At 32.4% G+C, this 21,990-nt stretch overlaps 1 protein-coding gene across 1 annotated transcript; it reads left to right on the top strand.

Moving 5' to 3' along the window:
• Positions 1-10,198: 10,198 nt before the first annotated feature.
• On the top strand, positions 10,199-12,072 carry LOC139492882 (uncharacterized). Its single transcript, XM_071281033.1, has 2 exons — positions 10,199-11,091; positions 11,446-12,072. The coding sequence occupies exons 1-2, from the start codon at positions 10,290-10,292 to the stop codon at positions 11,991-11,993; spliced, it is 1,350 nt and encodes a 449-aa protein (XP_071137134.1). The 5' UTR covers positions 10,199-10,289; the 3' UTR covers positions 11,994-12,072.
• The last annotated feature ends 9,918 nt before the right edge of the window (positions 12,073-21,990 follow it).

The following is a 21,990-nucleotide window of genomic DNA, read 5'->3' as shown; positions in this document are numbered from 1 at the left end:
CATGAACCCTTGAGACACATTTTTCTAAGTTGAAACTGAATATCATGAAACATAATCCCCTGATTATTTCATATCCAATTTCTGCTCATTCCTTCAGTTTCTTTCGTGGTTAGTCATGGCTACTGAAAAACAAGATTCTTCACGAAAACGTCCACCCAATTTTAGAATAGAAATTCCTGGTGACGAAACTGTCAAAAGTAGAATTTTGGAAAAACTTCAAAAAGTAAAGGGTTATTTGACTTCAACTTTGAATAAGCCAGTTAACAATAGTTTAATTATAGAGGAACTTTTAGACTTTTGGATTAAACAACAACTTGGAAGTGACAATTTGAAAGAACTTCATCCTTTTCCATCCACCTATTCCCAAACAAGAAGCCAGGATGTAGACCAAGGACTGTTTGTTACTGCAGAAAAATCTTTGGACACATATGGAGAACTCTTTGAGGCACATACCAGTATTTGTAATGGAAAGCTAAAAGTATTGAAAAGAACTATGAAAGGACATGTAGCATCTGTTAGACTCATGTGTACCAAGGAGAAATCACATTCCTATTTATGGTCGTCATCATCTTACCTTCCAAATAATGAGTTCTTGGTCAATCACCGGATTTGTCATGCATTTTATAGCAGTGGACTTTTGCCAGTACATTACACTAGATTTGTTAATGGGGCAGGAATTGGCTGCATCACTAAAGAGAGAAGATCAAAATTCTTTAGAAAATATAAAGAACATGCTGAAAATGAAAGTGTTCAATCAGTTGACAATGCCATAAATGATGAAATTTCTTCATATGACGACCTAGATGGCATCAACATCATGACAGATGCTAGGCACGGTTGGAGGAAAAATGCGAAAGATACTACAGTTGTAGCATTAGGAGAAAAAACTCACAAAGTGATGGACTGTGAACATATTACAAAGTCACAGGATAAAGTTGCCCAACGACATGAAAGACTTGGAACACAAATAATTTATGAAAATTTGGAGAATAAAAATGTGTCCATAAAAATTCATGCACATGATAGAAATTTGGCTGTTAATAAATTTGTGAGGGACACTCAATTTACTGTCAATCAGAATGACTTATGGCATGCTGTCAAGGCTGTAAAAAAAGCTGTCACCAAGATTTCCAAAGGTACCAAACGTTCAGAGGGTATAAGTTGGAGTGTACAGCTAGGAGATAAAGTTGAACCCATAGCAACACACATTAACTGGGCTGTCCGTAATTGTGAGCAAAATTCTTTAAAACTGAAGGAAAGTTTGGATAACATTGTTAACCATTATTGTGATAACCATGAAAATTGTCATCATTCATCAAGGTGCAGATTTGATTCAAACTATGAACCATCTAGGACTGTACTTACAAATTTAAAAGCCAGAAAAATGTTAGAGATTGCTATAAAAAGTTCAACTATTTATAAATATCCTCAGGATTACATTCTTGCTAAAGACACATTTTATGTTGAAAGTTTCAATAATGTTGTGAACATATTTCAAGACAAAAGAATTTGCTTTGGTGATGATCAATATAAATTGAGATCAAATTTGGCAGTATGCCATTGGAATGAGAATGTGGACAGAGGCTTTACATCAGTGTGGAAATCAAGGAATCCCAATGCACCAGCTTCACAGAAAGGAAAGAAAATTTACAAAAAACTAACATATAATTACAGGATAAACATTTGGAACCGCTACATTTCTAGTTTCTATTAAAAACAGAATAATTACACTAATGCATTGAATTTACAAGTGTTAACTATTATCATGCAAATATTTTTGATCATCATAATCTTGTTATTTGTTAGTTATTAGTTTTAGTCTGGATTATAAATTTCTACACAAAGGTAAATTCCACATGTGTTTGTTTTCTTTTACCATGCTGACTTCTATAAATAATTGATAAGATAGTTAGGCCCCTCCCATTTCCTTATTGGCTTAATTGCTCTCCAACCGGATTTCTATCTAGGTCAGCCCTGGCCTTTAAGTTCTTATGCCCTCGCAATTAAATGACCCGGTATACTTATGAAATGTTTTTGTCGTCGTTATCTTTACTTTTTACTGTTATGCCTGCAGTAATTGATTGTTTGGTGTTACATGAGTGATTAATGATGAATGACTGACAGATCGAATTTACGTTTCAGTCCATTGAACTCAGAAATTGAAAAAAAATCCCTTCATTTCTGGAGCTGTTATTTTGGTTCTTAAATTGTGTATATTAGGGACTAACCCATTGATTCAGTTTTCAATTTGTTTCGTTTAAATAATTTCTCGGTGTCTAAATAAAACAGGGACATCTAAATTTATAAGTGAGTAAATTTTAAAACAGCTTTGCATTAGCTACATATTTTAGAGTTTAAATTTGCAAATATAAATGAGAAGATGTGGTATGGGTGACAAGGAGACAACTCTCCATCCAAGTATCAATGTATAAAAAGTTAACAATAAAACAGGTTTGAGTTCATTTATAAAATATGTAATCAAAAATAACCTTGAATTATTTTGGTTGTTCTCTTTAGATCGTTATTTGGTCACACGGCTTTGGTATTATTTTGAAGGTCATCTCTATTGTGAATTAGTTGGCATAAAACTCATATATCGAAAATAAACTGACAACGCCATGGCTAAAAACGTAAAAGACAAGCAGACAAATAATAGTACACAAGACACAACATAGAAAACTAAAGACTAAGCATCAAGAACCCCACCACAAACTGGGGGTGATCTCTAGTGCTCCGGAAGGGTAAGCAGATCCTGCACCAAATGTGGAACCCGTCGTGTCCCAACTGAATATTAAAATAAAGCAGTTAGCCAATACTTTATCAACGTTTATCACTTCACATTACATACTTAAACTTCACACTTCTCGGTCTTACAACATATATTTTTTTCTCTAACAAAATATTCACACGGTGTCATATATTAACCTCTAAGTATCAGTTTAAAGAACTTCAATTTTATAATTAGTTGTCTAATGCAATTGCAGAATAATGAAAATTTATATTTACGAAGCCCTAAATTGTAAGTGTAAAATACAATATGTAAGTATGAATCTTATCAAAATACGGAGGGGCGTTACGGATAACTATAATAATTAAGGATTAATCAACCCTTTTCTACATAACAAAATGCCTGTACCAAGTCAGGAATATGACAGTTGTTATCCATTCGTTTGACGTGTTTTAGCTTTTGATTTTGCCATTTTATTAGGGACTTTCCGTTTTGAATTTTCCTCGGAGTTCAGTACTTTTGTGATTTTACTTTTTACAGCTGTTCGATTTCATGCGTACTTCATGCTTCAAATTCAAGTTTGCTTCTTTGTTAGCTGAACCGAACATTCGTTATTGGCTATTCTTGACTTGCAAAACAGGCTGGTTAAGACGGTTTTTAGTCATTCTGTGAAAGATGCATATTCTATGGCTTGATTTGCTTGCGTTACTTAAAATTGAAAATGGAAATGGGTTTGGTTGACATTATGAAAAGAATATATTGGTTTTTTTCATGGCTTACACAGATTTTTATGTACAAATAAACTAAACCTTATTGTTTGGCACATTCAAGTATATATTATGTAAAATATTATTATATTGATGTATCAATCATAACAATATTTACCGTTGAATGCTACTACTTAATGTGTCATATCAGAATGAAATTGAATACAAGAGGACTTCTTTTTTTGTCCGGATCGTAGAGTTAGTTTTTTGTCTTTTTATAGGCTTCCTAGATTGAATTCAATTTTTGTATCCACTGACCTTTATTTGAGTTATCAGTCACCCCCGAAATCAATTCCGAGAAGCGACGTTCTCATTTTTCTAATAGCTTGGCACACAGAATAAGCATTTTAGAGGATACACGAAAAGATAGAACAAACCGACTACAACACAAGCACCTATGTTTTTGACCTATGTTTTTGACAGGAGACCTAGAGGTCTTGTATTGGACTGAATTGGGACAAAGACTTTAAAATTGACATTGTGCACTGATCTGCCAAGCAATGGATATATTTCGGAAGTAACTGAAAAAAAACCCAACCGATATGCTACTTGGTTCTTAGCTATTATGAATTGACCAACCGAATCAAATTACCAACCAAACATGTATATTTCAGGTTTAAACTATTAAATATCCAAATAAAATTTGAAATCATTTTAAAAGCCACTTTATCTGTTATGTAAGAGAGGGGCGATGTATCACATGAGTATTATCAATATGATTTAAGGGAGATGCTTCATTTGGGATCTGTTACCTTGTTGTCTCATGGAATATCATACCACACCCCCTTATTCTACAAAGAACGGAAATTATACTAGTTATTATCAACCCACGACTACATCACAAACTCTAATGTCTAAAGACGTTGCTTTCAGAATTAAGACACCATTTTCCAGCCATTTAAAATTTTTGATGACTTTTTTCAAAGTTCTATTTTTATTTTTGTTTTGATGACCAACGTTTCAATTATTTTATTTTGTTTTAATAAATAAAAATATATTATGTTGAATATTTAAAAAAAACAACAATGGTGAATTATCTGTACATCGTTTTAATTGGTCAATAGGTTTCCATCATTTTTAATTTTCAGTTTAAGACTTTTTTGCAAAATATAATGATTAAAACATATGCAATCATAGATACTTTAGTGTCATTTAAAGCAAATTTTGCGGGTTTCGGAAAGACTTTTAACTTTCAAAATATTATCGCTTGGGTGATGGTAAGCAATAAGATTAATTGCCATGTCTACTATGTCTATGACAGTCAAACCATTAACAGTGATCTATGTAGAACCTTTTCGTTATCAAGTCATAAGAATGGTAACGAATCCTGTTTTTCTGTTATTAAACTTCTCTGACATCTAACCTGATCGAGACATAGTGATCGTAAATCGACCGGAGAACAGATTGAGCAGCAAGTTAAGTACTTTGGAATAGTTATTGTGAATATTCTGTGTTGGGTAACATTATCCTTGGTTTTGTGGTTATCGCTTAGAGTATATATATGTACCTTATTTATCGTGCATATCGTACATATACATATCTACATCTACATAATACTTCTTAACTTCAATATGATGAAGATCACAAGAAGGCACTTGTTCCGGACCATATGTGCATTAACAGGTTTATTCCCTTCCATCATTATCATCACAATTTTCAGGACACACTATAATGCATGCTGGTTTGAACATTATATTGAAATATAACTTACAACCGTTGAACTTATGTCTGAAAAAAAAGAAGAAAACGTAATGCTTTGAAAATTGTTCCGTCTCTTTCCTTGCTTGGAACATTTGTCGTATTAGATGAAATTATATGAAAAACCAGATATACTGTTTTGCTTGTGTAACTGTACCACATGTTGATGTGTTTCGTTTTTTATTAAACATGCTCAATATTTTTAATAGAACTTTTTAAGTACAAGTCTGTCTAAGATTCAGACAGTGGTATAAACATGACAAATAATACAAAAAAAGTCACTGATGATATGTTTACATTGATTTAAGGTCATATTAAGAAGTAATGCACGAGAATAACTTTCTATTCAGTTTCCTGTTCTGGTGACAGAAGATGCAATTTTGTTGAAATGCATTTAAGGGGAGATAACTCCGTAGTTTGCTTTGAGTCTAACTAAAACTTATCTTTAAATTATTTTGAAATACCATACATACAGAAACGAAAGACATACTATATGTAATTCAGGATGATGGCAACTTCAAAATAGCATATTCATGCTGGTGGGTTTTTTTTTCTGACCATGTTTTAATTTTTATTTGAAATTCATGATCCTTACAAAGCCTTGATTTTATTCCAACAATTCATTTCAATAATTGCAAGATTTGATGATTTCAAATGAACAACGAACGAGTTCTTTAAATCTAAAGGCAGTGATAACTAGTATCTCAATTGTTTCTAAAGCAATTGAAAGGTCTTTCCTGTAAACGAGATGTTTTTGTCACGTACTCTTTGCGACCTTTCATGTGATATACGACAAGCATACATTCTGAAACTTTTCACTTTTTACACTTATGACCCCATCTACCTAAATTTTTAAGATCGGAAATATGATATATGTAATGTAGACTCGATGATCTTTCATTTGATATGCGACAACGCCATGTTCTAGAAAGTTTGATTTTGCACTTAATAACCCCATCCAATTAATTTTTTGGAGGTCAGGAATTTGATATTTTTAATGCACACATCATGAACTTTCATTTGATATACAACAACCTAACCTTAAAATACAATTTATTTTCTGCACTCAATGACCCAACCTAGTCCATTTTTTGGGGACGTCAACTTGACATTTGAAATGTATGCTTTGTGGACTTTCATTTGATATGCAACAACCTGTTCATCTGAGAAGTTTGAATTTTTGTACTAAATGACCCTACCCTGCCAACTGGGATGAAAGGGGGGTTTAAAATTTTCTCATTTTTGACAGCTCATTAAGACCTTTAATTTGATATATCAAATGACCCACTTTGCAAAGTGCAAAAAATGACGCAATACCAATTATATAAAAAGAACTTATGCAACTTACAAAGTCAATGCAAAACATGGAAATTTCAAATAGATTTTTTGGTGTTTTAATCCATGGAATGGTTTTGGTATTTGGTCAAACATATAACTATGTTAAACTCTTCAATTTCCAAAACAATTTAAGTGGTAACCTGTTGTTGATTCAGAAATACATGCCTCCGCTCGCAAAATTTCAAACTGCATTATCTCAGTCCAGGCGATTATTGTTATTCGTAATATTCCTCAAACTTGTAATATTACGACAAATAGTAACATTACAGCTTTGTAATATACGATTAAACGGCTGTTTCGTAAATTTCGACTCGCCGCGATATAGCCTTTTTGTGCTAATGCGGCGTAAAGCAACCAACAATCAATCAATCAATCAATCGTAAATTTCGACGTGTCTTACCATGACACCAAGAAGTCTTTCTAAAAGAAATACATACGAAAATCATTTTTACATATGCAGAAAATTTAGTTTTAAAGTCGAATTTTGTTTTTTTTTTACAAAATTAATGATTTTCTTACGAAATTTCTAACTAACAACTGAAGTTTGGACAAACTGCTCATTCCACAATCTTGAAACTAATTTCCTGTGAAAGAATTACATTTTCTCTTAACAGAAACGTTTTTGTGTTGTGCTTTGAATGCTAGTATTACGTCGAAAAATCTTTAAAGAAACTTGTGTATCGATTTCAAACCACATTTCAATGGAGATAACTCTTGGTGGCTTAGAAGTGGCTGAAAAGTATAAATCGTTGTCTCCCTTAAAATTGATCTAATGCACTTGAAATTCCAGTGTTTGTTAGTAGCTGGACAAAATAGGACAAAACGTATAAATCAAATTGATTTCAAGTCATTTTTGGAATAGTAAAATAATATAACATATCACAAAAAATGAAAATAGAAGTGCATAACATCTTGCACACATGACGAAGGGAATCATTTGTTTTATATTTTAATAAAAACTTTGATGAGGGTCTTGATTAGGATATTCATATCTGTATTCTAGAATTTGTGTCTATTATTCTCGCCCGTTGGTTGCCGGGACGTCTGCTGATGCCTGCATTTTCTCACTGCTAGACCGCGACTTAAATTTTATTCTTTTTATTTTAACACTCCATTTTTGAAAAGGAAAAACAAGTTTTGTCCTATTAGATTTTCTTTAAATTTGGTCCATTTCCCTCTTTTCGGTAAACCCGTTCTGATCCTAATTACTTTAGATAAGTTTTGTGTCTGCATATGTTCGTCACAAAACCCCATCATAAAGAAAAAACAAAACAGACAAATAAAAAACAAATAAAAACACACACACCGAAATGAATTGAAGTTGTCCGAGTCAAACCAAACAAATATTTTAGACACAATCTACAGGCATGAAGGTGTAATGACTGATATTTGCATTTTGATAATTTTGATAAGAGGTTCTTACTTCCTACAAAGTTACCTATGTCAAACAATATTTATTTCTGATTACAGTAATATAAACAATCGTTTTAGTTCAAAATCCCACAAACCGATTGTTTCATCGATGCGTCCTATTTAATTTAAGTTTTTACCACTGATAATTTTGTTCACACATGTGTTTCTCTAAAAGGAGAACATATATCTCAAATCTGTTAAATGATAAATGATCTTCAGTCAAAGGACAACAGTGTAAAAAAAGATTTGGGACAATTACAAAGTCCATTAAGGTCACAATGAATCATCAAATATGTGATGCAATACAAAACTTGAGAACCGGAAGTCGTAGAGACATAGGACTACTACCATTTAACTCAGGACCACTTGACCTTTTAAAAATTACAAGGTCAAGGTCATATTATACTGTGAAGGTCAAGGTGAAATTCATCTCAAATTGAAGGTCTTGAATTACTGCAGTTTATAGTAGGTTGATATCTGTTACCTTTAAAAAGATATACACAAAATACTATACTTTTAAGAATCATCCCGTTGTAACTTTTGAACAGACGGTCGGACATTTTTGGGCTTACAATATAAAATGTTGAGCTCGTCGAGAGGAACATTTTATACCCTGTATGCATGCAGCAAAATCTTATCATTTTCCTAATATGTAAGCTTGAAATTGCTAAGTAATTTCATTTTGCACTCTGTGACCTTTGACCTTGGGTGCATATTAAAGGTCACATGAACTAAAAGATTATTGGTGAAGATCCCAAGTCTCTACGACTTCCGGTCCCCGAATTAGAATTTTTTTAAAATTATGTATAATCTTTCAAGAGAAATAACTCCCTATAAGGGTTGATAACAAAACATTTGTTTATGTTGATTAACATTGCCATCTGTTCCTGTACATGTTGCCGTTTTCAATTTGATTCTATCTCTAATACTTGTTAAGAAAAATGCAATTAAAATAAATAGACAAATTTCGAGTTCGATGCATTTCCGTCAAAAACTCTGGTTTTAGTGAACATCATTCGTGCGTTTAGGCATGTTAGGGGCATCGTCACTTCCATTCCAATGTTGAGCGAGTGGTTGGAAAATTATAATACTATATTGCACGATTTATTCGGCAAACTAAATTCTCATAATTGACAATCAGCACTGCTGTCATTAGGGAATTGAGATTAAGTACCTACAGAACAAAAATTATTTCTAGTTTATCCTGCACAATGACGATCACTTAGACGCTTGATGAACATTGATAGTGCAGGAATATATACAGGCGACCCCCTCTATCTGGTAAAATGACATCACAAAGGCGCGCCTAATTGACGAGTTTTTTCCGGTGACGGATGAACTCGAAAGTGGTCTATTGCTTCAAGGGGATATAACTCTCAAAGGGGATGATGAAATCCTATGCAGCCTCATATGGTAATACATCATGATGATATCTACCTATTGTTCAAATAAGGTCATGATATTTTTAAAAATACTTAGGGGGGGGGGCATGTTGAAAAAAATCAATAAAAGGGAGATAAATTCTTAAGGGGATGATGAGATCCTACAAAAGTTCATGATGAGGTCTATCGATGGTTCAAACTTGGTATTGATAACTCCAATAGAGGCGGTATTAGGGCGTGCCAAAAAAATGCTGGAAGGAAAAAAAAAAGAAAAATAAAAACATTCGAAAAACAATAAGGTCTTTCCTCGCGTAGATGAAAGACCTTAATTAACAAAAAAAAAAAAAAACAAAAAAACAAATCAAAGATTTTTAGCTTTTTGATACTATCCCGAAAGCTTGAATTATGGAATATGACATCGCTTTTTTTTTTTAGGTATCTACTATATTTTGCTAAATCGTGTTCAGCCAAACTGTTCATCAAATTTTGAAATCTTCTTTAAATTGCCGACATTTTGTTTGTAGTAAATCTGCTATATATAATGTCAGCCAATACCCCTTAACAAGACCCCGATTCAATGAAAAATTTAAAAAAGTGCTTTTACAATACGTATTATTTGTTGTGTAATATAATGTTACCATGTTTTGTAATGAAACATTGTATTAACTTGTGTACATCTGTAACTAATAAATAGGTGAACAGGAAGATTAAAATTTAAGATTTAAAATGGCGACGTCACACACAAAGGACACGAATCATTTTAACGATGTATTAACGTGTACTATTTATCTTAAAACTTACAAACTTCCGAAGTATTTGCCATGTCTCCATACTTTCTGCGAATCGTGTATTAAATCTTACATTGCATCATCTTCGCAAACGGAAAAGCAGCCTGAGGGATTAAAATGTCCGGTATGTTGTACAGGTGTTTCAAGCGACAAAACACAAGGAAAACAAGAAACAATGGCATGTAATCTACCGACGAACCATATTGTGAAGTCGATGCTGGATAAGCGAGCAATTCAAATGTCTGCACAATTGTGTAACTCATGTCAAATAAACAATGAGGCAATAACGGCAATTTCTTGGTGTACTATTTGTGAAGAGGCATTTTGTGAACAGTGTGATAAATGTCACAAATCTTTCAAATTTACAGCAAAACACAAAGTTATTTCAATCCAGGAAATTCAGTCAGGAAATTCCAATTTGAAAATTTCGGAAGTGTTGAAATGCGAAGAGTATTCTTCAAAGAATAATGAGGTTTACTGCGTGGATCATTCACAACCATGCTGCACCCTATGTGCACAACTTTCACATCGCAAATTTGAAAACGTGACCTCCATCGAAAATCCTGCCAAAGGTATAAAACAATTTAATCTTACAACTACTTTGATTAAAAATCTTGACGAAAGGAATAAGGAACTTGATGAAATTATTGCGAAACGGAAAGATAGTATGAATATATTTGAAAACACCTCTGAAAACATTATTCAAGAAGTGTCCACACTAAAAATGGTAGTTATAGATCATTTAAACAAACTAGAAGAGAAAATAAAGTTCGATCTGGCCTCTTCAAAGATACATGTGGTTATGAAATTTACCGATGAAATTAACACTTTTTCGAGTTATAAAAGTGTATCGGCTAACTGGAAGTCAGTTCTCAATGTTTCCATAGAACAAGGATCAGACCAACAGTGTTTAATGGAAGTCAACAGGATTGGTTCAAAAATGACAATACTTGAGAAGGAAATGGATGAAACTATAAAAAAAAATGAAGGAAATGACTATTAAGTTTGTCCCGTCTGACCTGATTGAGAAATTTAAAAGCATCGTACAGTCGTTGGGTTCCGTAGATATAATAGAAAACAAGTTTCCATGTACACTATCTATTGGGGGAAATAGAGAAAGGTTAAATTTTCGAAGCGGTGATATTAAAATTTTGCATAGAATTAATGCTACAGAAAGTGGTTTGATGAGTGCAATATTCATTGCTGATAACCTAATAATAACAAGCTATTACAAAAGAAATGTTGAAAAATACAGCCTCAATGGTAAATTACTGCACGCTTTAGCTGTAGAAAAGTATCCACTAGATATAACACACGTTTATAGAACTAAGTCGCTATTTCTACGTATAGGAGTAACACAAATTTGTTTGTAGACATTTCAGAAATGAAGTTAATACGAAAATTGGATTTTTCAGATTTACCCGTATATGGATTATGCTATGCCGACGGAAACTTATTCATTATATCCGATGGATCCACACTGACATGGGTAAGTTCAAAAGGGGAGATAATTAAACAAAAATCAACACGTGGTAATTCGTTTTATGTTTCAACATCGGATATGAAAGATTGTATATATGGAGATGGGGATAATTCTGTGTCATGTGTAGTAGGGAACAGAACCAAATTTACGTATACAAGTGAACAATTGTCCTCCCCACGGGGAATCGGAATAGACTTTGAGGGAAATATCTATATTGCTGGATGGAGTTCTAAGAACATTCATCAAATAACGGATGACGGAAATTTAATACGGACAATTCCGATTGACACTTTTGGAATTAGAAGACCATGGACGATACGTTTTGCTCCTAATAGTAATAAATTGGTCGTGACATGTAGTTCTTCGGGAAAAGTGGTACTGTGTGAAATCAGTTGACGCAAGATTGATAATGATCAGATAGGAAAATAGTAATATGTACCCTAATCAACCTATTATAGTTACTTTTTAGACAATATTTGCCTTAATATATATTCAATGGTTTTTTTTATTAACTGAAGTCCTGTCTATTTCATTTTCTTAATGCTATACTGAAAGCGTCATAAGTAAACGATCATACAAATAGTTTTAGAAATTAGCATGTGTTGTTTTCCCACTTTAGTTTGTTTTATTTCACTTTGGAATTACAATTTTTGGATTTCAAAGACGAAAAATAGTTAGAACTGCTCTCCCCTAATCATATTTAGGATTATGTTTGTTTTGTTCACGCATCGTTGTAAAAATAACGGAATTTGATGCGACTGTCATAAAAGTGAGAGGTTTCGCGCTATAAAATCAGGTTCAATACACCATTTTCTACATTTGAAAATGCCTGTACCAAGTCAGGAATATGACAGTTGTTGTCTATTCGTTTGATGTGTTTTATCCTTTGTTTTTGCCATATGATTAGGGACTTTCTGTTTTGAATTTTCCTCGGAGTTCAGTATTTTTGTGATTTTACTTTTCACTTGCTGGTTAAAAATCGAAAAATTATTGAAACCTTTCTAACATTAAAGTGCCTTAATCTTTCGAAAAACTAAATATTTCTACTCTAGGAATAGATGATCTAAGCTGTAAAGTGTCTTCAATCCTCTTGTAGTTCGTACTTTATTTCTCCCTTTCCACTTGTTGAAAGACATTCCAAACTAGTATGAATTGATTAGTTTTAAAAAGTCAAAAGAACTTTTGCGTCTATTTTTTTTTAACATAAACTTTGTTATGATCTATAGAAAATTCATTGCAGGAATATAGAATTTGGTAACATATTATATATATACGTAATTTTGTTGGAATATCAAAGCACACGTACATGTGTATCTTGCAATGGTGTGACATTTTGAAAAGATTGCAGATGGGTTTGTTTTAAGCATTAGGCGAAATAAATTAAGAATAGGTTGGCCGGGCCTCTTTGTTAAAGTCTAAGGTTATATAAGATTTATTTAAATTTTGTTTCTTGTCCTTTCAAGGTGTTATTTAAGTGTTTAATTCGCTACAATTCAATTTTGATAGTTTTCTATACTTCCTAAAGTTGTAACATTGTTCTGGCTCATAGCGACTTTCTCATTTATCAGTTGTGCTTCGTGGCAAACAGGCAATCGTTGGATTATTCGACTTTTAAATCGCACGAATCTGTTCTACATAGGAAAATTCCTGTACCAAGTCAAAAATATGACAGTCGTTATTCATTCGTTCAATTCGTTTTAGCTTTTGATATTGACATTTGACTTTTGAATTCCCTCGGAGTTCAGTATTTTTGTGATTTTACTACAGTATTTCTATGAACGCAAAACTTAAATGCATAATGCACAGAACCTTCATGAGTGACCAAACATAAGTTTCTGTTATAGATAATGCACATTTTCAGGTTTTTTTTGGTCGTAGAACACAACGAGGGGTGTCAGGATTGATCAAATGAAAGACAGACCGTAGGGAGATCTTTCTTTGGGCAATGCTGACACTCCGATATCATTTTCCTAACACGAGTGGTTCACCATAAACTAGACCTAATCACATAAGAAAACATTGTAGACGACGCCACCGCCGGAAACAGTATAAGCGATTTCTCGCTTTGTTTAAATCAAATATCAATGATAAGAAAAACAGGTAACCAGGAAGGATCAAGTTCATTTTTAAAAATGACAACACCTCTAAACGACATTTATCAGTTTGATAATTAATTGACTTGTACGATTAAAGTTCCAAAATACTTGCCATGTCTTTCTGAAACTCGTGTAAAAAAATCTATATTGTATCATCTACGGAAAAAGAAACGAAATCCGACGGATTCAAATCCATTTGTTGATAAATTTGTTGCATACAGTAAAACAGCAGAAAAACCAGAACCTTGGGCTTCCAAATTATCTATGAATCATTTTTCGATGTCGATGTTGGATAAGTGAGTAATCTAGAGGTCAGAAAATGTTTGCAACTCGTGTCAGATAAACAATGAAACAAAAACGGCTATGTCTTAGTGTACTATTTGTGAAGGGCCATTTTGTGAGCAGTGTGAAAAATGTCATAAAAATGTATGAAAATTAGTTTCATACATTAAAACAGCAGAAAAATCAGAAACATGGGCTTCCACATTACTGACGAACCATTTTGTGATGTTAATGTTGGACAAGCGAGCAATCAGATAAACAATGAAACAAAAACGGCCATGTCTTGGTGTGCTATTTGTGAAAAGGCATTTTGTGAGCAGTTTGAAAATTGTCGAAAATCTTCCAAAATCTCAGCAAAGCAGAAACGTATGTCGATCAATGAAATTCAGTCGGGAAGTTCGATATGCAAATATCTGGAGTCTTGAGTTGCGAAGAACATCAAGAGAAGATAGTAGAGGTTTATTGTGTGGATCATTCGAAGTCATGATGTACTTTCGCAAATGTTAAAACTTGATCTCAGCCGAAAAGGCAACAACAGGCTAAAACAATCCAAACCAACCACCAGCCTAGTTATTAAAATTGATAAAGGAAATAAGGCAATTAATGAAATGGTTAAACACAGTATGGTTAGTTTGAAGTCTGCTAGTTCTCTAAAAGAAAATTTTAATTTCCGTATACGTAGTAGCAACATCAAAATTTAGCACGAAATAAATACTGGAAACAGTTGCCACTCAAGTGCAATAATAAGTGCTGATTACGATGTCATATTAGACTCCGGCATATGTGAAGTTTCAAAATACATTCTGGACGGTCAATGTGTTAATGCTTTAGCTATGGAGGTGTAGCCAACGGACATAACACAAGTTAATCAGATTCAAATTGCTATGTCGAATGATATTATAAAGAAAATTGTTGACATTTTAGAAATGAAATTAATACGAAAATCAGATCTGTTGAATATATCACTATGTGGCTTCTGTCATACTGAAGGAGACATATTTATTACAGCTTACAAATCCAAACTAACATTGGTAAACTCATAATAATCATAAATAATCTTTACGCTTTAAAAGATGAATTATTTTATTTGCTACATTCAAACTGTTTATGCTTTTAATCTATTCTTATTGATAAGTCTTTATGAGACGAGACGCGCTATTTGTGTAGTGATTTTAAACCCTGGTTGTTTCATGAAATAGAGATGTTTTCATAATATAAGATCCAAATGGAAAAAAATGTATTCTGGAATATTATTTCCGCTGGAATAAGTATTACAGTATATGTTCCTATAGGAATTAATGGTATATTATATTTGTTCCAACAGGAACAGATATTATGACATTGTTTATAATAAAGTTTTAGTGGAAGCCTCTGCTCGTTCTCGAATGTATCAATACCTCAGTAGTGGTCTTTTTTGTGCTGACGTGACATCTCTTCTTTCGTTTGTAGTATTGCACATGTTGAAGTAAACAACAACAAAAAAACGATTAAAGGGAAACAATGTAAAAGGGAAAAACGAAAGTGAAAAATATGTATAAGGAATAACATTTCTGAATGACTGTAGGATATATATCAGATTTATCTACATGTTTTTGAACGTAAAGGGAAATTGTCATGGCTGAATTTGATCAGGAAAATGACTCCATGTATTCTAGAAACAAGTCTATATCATTCATGAAATGCAATTATCTAACAATTGATTTTTTCAAATTATACATTCAGGTCTCCTATTTCTGATAATGTTTCGCGGAAATTTATTTTATTTTGATTCTATCCATTTTTCGATGTATTAGAATAGGAATAACGGTTCTGTAGTTTCTTTTTCAATTTCAATTTGAACACAACGAAATTAACATAATGTTCACAAATAGGCTAAGACACACGTGGATTTACGTGGGGTGTAAATTACAATTGGTTGCTTATTTCGTTCTTCATAAATTTTATATTCAAGTCCAGAGAAGCACCATGATAGTCATTTGAACTTTGAAAGAAAGACGAGATGTTGTCTTTAATTGGCATGTTTTCTTTTCTGTCACTAGAAACCAGTACAAAACTGAAATTGCCTATACTTGTCTGAACCAAACTGGACCAAGTCTGGACCATATTCGACCTAATCTGAACCATACTTAACCTAGTCGGAACCATACTTGACCAACCTAGACCTATTTCAGAACCATACTTTACCAAGTTAGACCTATTACTGTATCTATGTACTTTGTTTCATCAATTAAGCAACAATTGTTAGCAACTGCTTTCCCTTGACTAGAAATTTGAACAGCAATTTGAAATCCAGAATGAATTTAATGTAGCATTGAAACCAATATTTCACAATGAACATACTATAATAATCAAGACCATATTCATCTATAGTCTTCAGCATAAAATACTGAAAAAGAGAATCTGATAGACAGCAACATTGCTAATTAATTCAGACTATGATCAGGTGGGCAAGGCCTGAAACTGATCGACAAACTGAGATATACAAACAGTGATTTAACCTCATAGAAATGATCGTTGTCTATTGTAAAAAGATCCATGCAATCTAACGTAAGCAGAAAACTTAACCTGCAAAATTGCTAATTAAATCAAAGTCACCAGACCATGACCTAGGGGACAAGACCTCAAAATAGTCTTCAAACTGATATGTACTGATAGTAATGCAACTTTATTCAAACTATCATTGATCTATCACAAGTAGTTCTTATTAATCTAACTTAGGCTGAAAACGTAACATTGAAAATTGCTAATTAATTAAATGTCACTGGACCATGTCATAAGAGCAAAGCCTCAAAATGGTCGCCAAACTTATATGTACTGATAGTAATGCAACTTTATACAAACTATCATTGATCTATCACAAGTAGTTCTTATTAATCTAACTTAGGCCGAAAACGTAACATTGAAAATTGCTACTTAATTAAAAGTCACTGGACCATGTCATAGGAACAAAGCCTCAAAATAGTCGTCAAACTGATATTTAAGATTTAAAAAGGAATTGTGTTCCAATGTTGCAGTAAAAATTTAGTCGATTTATTAAGTTTTGTCACAAACAAAGACATGTCATACAGGAAGCACCTTAATAAGATTTAATTACCTCAGTACAGGTGTGTTTTTCTGGTAAAATATAATCAGTTTGTTTATACCAAGACTAAAACTTTTAAATGAGATAATTTGACTATCTCGATTTGATAAATTTGATAATCATGTCAGAATGCACAAAATCTATAAATATATCTGTACCATATTTTAACTGTGATTGAGTTTGGTTTAGATGTTTGGTCGCGAATGGTTCAAACATGGATAAGAGGTAGAGAACTTGTCGAATATTGTCGAAAATGATTTAAGACTGTTTTTCAGACTTGTCGAGAAACAGTTCAGACAGTTTTCAGTGGCAGAGATAAGGCTAAGTACAAATCAGTACAATTGAGTCTGGTTAAGATTTGGTCGAGAAATATCGATTAAAATTCAGACCAATTCAGACTGGTCGCGTAAAATCAGTACAGTCGAGTACAGATATAGGCCATTTCGGACTTTTACTGGTTAGCTCACAGGGCCCGAAGGTATCTAGTTTTCATGTTGTATCCGAAGTTGTGATCCATCAACAAACATGGTCGCCATGGCAAAAAATGGAACATAAGGGTCAAATGCAGTTTTTAGCTTATGTCTCAAAAACTGAAACATTTAAAGCAAATCTGACAAGTGGTAAATATGTTAATAGGTCAATTTCTATGAGCCCTAAAGTCAGACGAACCGAACAATTCATTATTGGGTTGCTGCCACTGAATTGATAATTTCAAGGAAATCTTGCAGTTTTGGGAATATTGAAAAAAAGCAAAAATGTTCAGCAATTAAGATCTACAAAAAAGTTCATATGATCAAAATTGTCAATTGACCATTTTAGGAGTATATGTCCTAAAAAGAACATTTTAAACATCATGTTTGTTTATATTTAAAAATCTTTTCCTATGAAACTACTGGGCCTTATACTTCTAAACTTTAATTGAATGTCGCTTAGGATAACTGGTTTATAAAAAATATCCGAAATTTTGATCCATTAATAAAGATGGCCGTCATGACTTAAAATAGAACATATGGGTCAAATGCAGCCTTTTACGTTTATCTCAAAAACTATAGCAGTAAGAGCAATAGTGATGTAATTAAATTGATAAATAAGTCAAGATATATCTGCTATTAAACTTTCAGACTTTCAGTCTAACCACCCAATGTAGGGTTACTGGCAAAAACATGAAATTATGAAATTTACAGTTTTTTGTTCTATTATCTTAAATACTTAGTGTAATTAGCAAAAAAAAAAAAAAAAATCAGCTAAGTAGGATCTACAAATAAGTCAAATGATGAAAATAGTCAATTGACTCATTTAGGAATTTCAGTCTAACCACCCAATGTAGGGTTACTGGCAAAAACATGAAATTATGAAATTTACAGTTTTTGGTTCTATTATCTTAAATACTTAGTGTAATTAGCAAAAAAAAAAATGAGCTAAGTAAGATCTACAAATAAGTCAAATGATCAAAATAGTCAATTGACTCATTTAGGAATTACACTTGAAACGTTTGGGTTTTTTTTTACATTTTTTTTTGTGCGTCCTGGTATCTGTGATGAGTTTATTTACTTTTTCAAAAATCTTCTTCTCTGAAACTACTTCCAAACTTTAACAACTGAATGTTCCTTAGGTTATGAAGTTTATATGTATCCGAAGTTTTTATCCATCAACAGACATGGCCGTCATGGCTGAAAATAGAACATAGGGGACAAAAGCACTTTGTGACTTATATCTTAAAAACTGCAGCAGTTAGAGAAAAAAATAGAAGCATAATGAAAGCGGAAGTGATAAATGAGTCATGATCTATCTGTTTCGAGGACTAATTGTTGGGTTACTGTTTTTTATTAAATTTTACTGGGTTTTTTTTTTTTGGTTTTTTTTTTTATTTAATATTATAATTGAATTAATAGAATTATTTCACATAATGCTTACCTTTTGTCTGCATGGTCTGGTATAGTACTTTTTTTAGATTTTCGTCTTGTCTAGAACATGCCATCTATTGCTTTCATAGATTAACTTCTCATCTACTTTGTAGTAATTTTATATATCATGTTTTCTTCATCAAAATCCGTTTTCAATTACAAAACAAACCTCTGTACCCTGTTTAAATGTCAAAATTATTTAAATTGTGAAATGAATTATACAAAATAACTAAGGTCTGTTTACTTCCTTAATAAACAAACCTTTCATTATCCACCATGATTAAATGATAAGGACTTAAAACACAGTTTCGATGATAATAATAATAGTTATCAAACAAAATAGGAAAAAAGTCATATACAATTCATAATTATGTTTCAACAATTATTTGTTTTCTTGCAGTGAATTAATATAAGACGAACTGAAAAGTAAAATCAGTCTTCTAAAAAAAACGTAAGAAGCTTGTTCGAGTGGTGTGCCCTATAAATTACCTTTTGTGTCCTATCACATAAGCATATCACAATTACATTTTGACAGATATTTGAAGGTCGTTTGCTTGGTGCATTGAAAATGTTGAAGGAGATGCTTACTCTGTTTTTGTTTGGTTTGCAATTCATGTGGTTACAAATTATTCCATCAAAAGTTTAAACGACCATTTTATATAAAGTTATAAGATTTGAACATCGGTAGAGTACATACTATTCATACTGAATACTGATTTTGAAAAGGTGTAAATCTATGTTCAATTATTTAGATAGTTAAATGCATAATACACGCATACATATGATATGTTAAAGACACGCATACATATGATATGTTAAAGACACGCATACATATGATATGTTAAAGACACGCAAACATATGATATGTTAAAGACACACATACATATGATCTGTTAAAGAAAAGCATACATATGATCTGTTTAAGAAACGCATACATATGATCTGTTTAAGAAACGCATACATATGATTTGTTTAAGAAACGCAAACATATGATCTGTTTAAGACATGCATACATATGAACTACATAAGAAAAGTCAGTACCAAGTCATGAATATGACAGTTGTTGTCCATTAGTTTGATGTGTTTGAGCTTTTTATTTCACCATTTGATTAGGGACTTTCCATTTTGAATTTTCCTCAGAGTCCATTATTTATGTGAATATAATTTTTTTTGTATCTGATAAACAAATCTTTCACAATCCACATTATTATACGTGATGAATTTAAAATCCATTTTTGACTATTATAATAGTACGATACAAACAAAAAGTTAAATACAAATCATAGCTAAGGGTATTGTAGTGGAACAATAGGTAAATAAGAAAATTGTAGAACTTAGATAAGCTTGTTATTGTTGTCTGATTCCAAAATTACCGTCATTGTCTTACTGCATAAAGTTGATCAACTCAAAATTATATGGGTAGGTGATGTGCATGTCTATTATAGACGCATATGGTTGGATTTTAAGTTTTGGGTCCATGCAATTCTGACATATTTTGTAATTGTGTGTATATATAAAATGAATTTATGAAATTTGAACATATGTAAAGAAAGTACTGCTGCCTATTAATTAAATGAATGCTTATGTTCTGTACATCTATATATTCCAAATATTGATAAAAAGAAATTCCAATATATATTTTTTTCTGATTGTATTTCTATAAATAAAATTGGGAATGGAATGTGGAATGTGTCAAAGGGACAACAACCCGAGCAAAGAGCAGAAAATAGCCAAAGGCCACCAATGGGTCTTCCTCACAGCCAGAAAATCCCGCACCCGGACGCTTCAGCTGGCCCCTTAACATGTGTTAACGTGTGCAGGTTCAGTGAAAATGGACGTCACAGTCAACTCCAAAACATAAAAATGAACTAAAATTAAAAAAAACATATAAGACTTACAAAGGACAGAAGCTCTTGTCTTGAGACAGGCAAAAACTTCAGCGGAGTTGAACAGGTTTTGTTAGATCTTAACCCTGACCTAATACCTCTAGCAAATGTAGAATAAACAAACACACAGCAATACCCACAGAAAAACTCTGTTTAAAATAAGTTCGAGTTCGATGTCAGAATAGGTAACAGAAGAAACTAAGTAAAATGGCAATGATACATTAATCAACAAAAAATACTAGCAGTTACTAACATGCCAGCTCCAGACCTCAAGTAAACTGATTCACAGATTATGTCTTCATCATATGAAAATCAAACACAATCCCTCCCGTTAAGGATTTAGTATGATACCATAATAAAATATATGCGAAGAACGTAACACTTATCATGATAACAACTTGTTTAGAATAAATGTGTTTATTTCCGATGCAAAGACGCTATTAGTGAATCAATATCAATATCTGGAATTATATCTTGTCCTACGGGCAATCAGATCCCGCTCCACATGTGGAACCCGTCGTGTTGCTAAGGTAGCACTCCACAGTTAGGTGTGTAGTTTCGCATTTTGGCCCCTGTGGATTTTTCAAATATGAGAGCTAGTGTGCAATAAAATTCATTTTTGGATAGCTGAGTATTAAAATAGCCTTTGTATTGGGTTTATATGAACATCATGATTATGTAATGTATGTAATATAGGCTGTTTTCTGTATGACAGTCCGTATTTGCATGTCCCTACCATACATTGGTCCGGCATTTATTGCAATGTTTTTTTCCAACTTTTTATCGCACGAACTTTGTGATTGGAATTTACGAAAAAATGAGGCGAAAGACACCCATTTTTTATTTGATCATTAGGAAGATTTATGAAAACAGTTTCTAAAAAGGTATCACTCAAAGGCATTGAAATTCTAGTTTGATCAAAATTTTGGGGGGATATGTGACATGTCCACCCCCCTTTTTACAATATTTTATGGTAAATAAATGCAGAATGTTGCCATGGATACACATAATAGGAATTAATTTTCACTCTTTCAACTTTTGAAAATCAAATCTATGAAATATACTGATTACATACATATGCACATGTACAACACAAACAGTTAGGTTAATGTATTAGAAATCCAGGAATAGGAGATGATAAAA

Source organism: Mytilus edulis, chromosome 10 (genome assembly GCF_963676685.1).
Source record: "Mytilus edulis chromosome 10, xbMytEdul2.2, whole genome shotgun sequence".
Classification (NCBI taxonomy): domain Eukaryota; kingdom Metazoa; phylum Mollusca; class Bivalvia; order Mytilida; family Mytilidae; genus Mytilus; species Mytilus edulis.
The sequence above is the reverse complement of the archived record's forward strand: the minus strand, read 5'-3'. Positions and strand labels throughout refer to the sequence as shown.

Excerpts from the sequence above, each read along its gene's own strand:
- LOC139492882 (XM_071281033.1), top strand. The coding sequence starts at position 10,290 with ATGGCATGTAATCTACCGACGAACCATATTGTGAAGTCGATGCTGGAT. Across the intron at positions 11,092-11,445 it reads GGAAATGGATGAAACTATAA|TCGCTATTTCTACGTATAGG; the intron begins AAAAAAATGAAG and ends TATAGAACTAAG.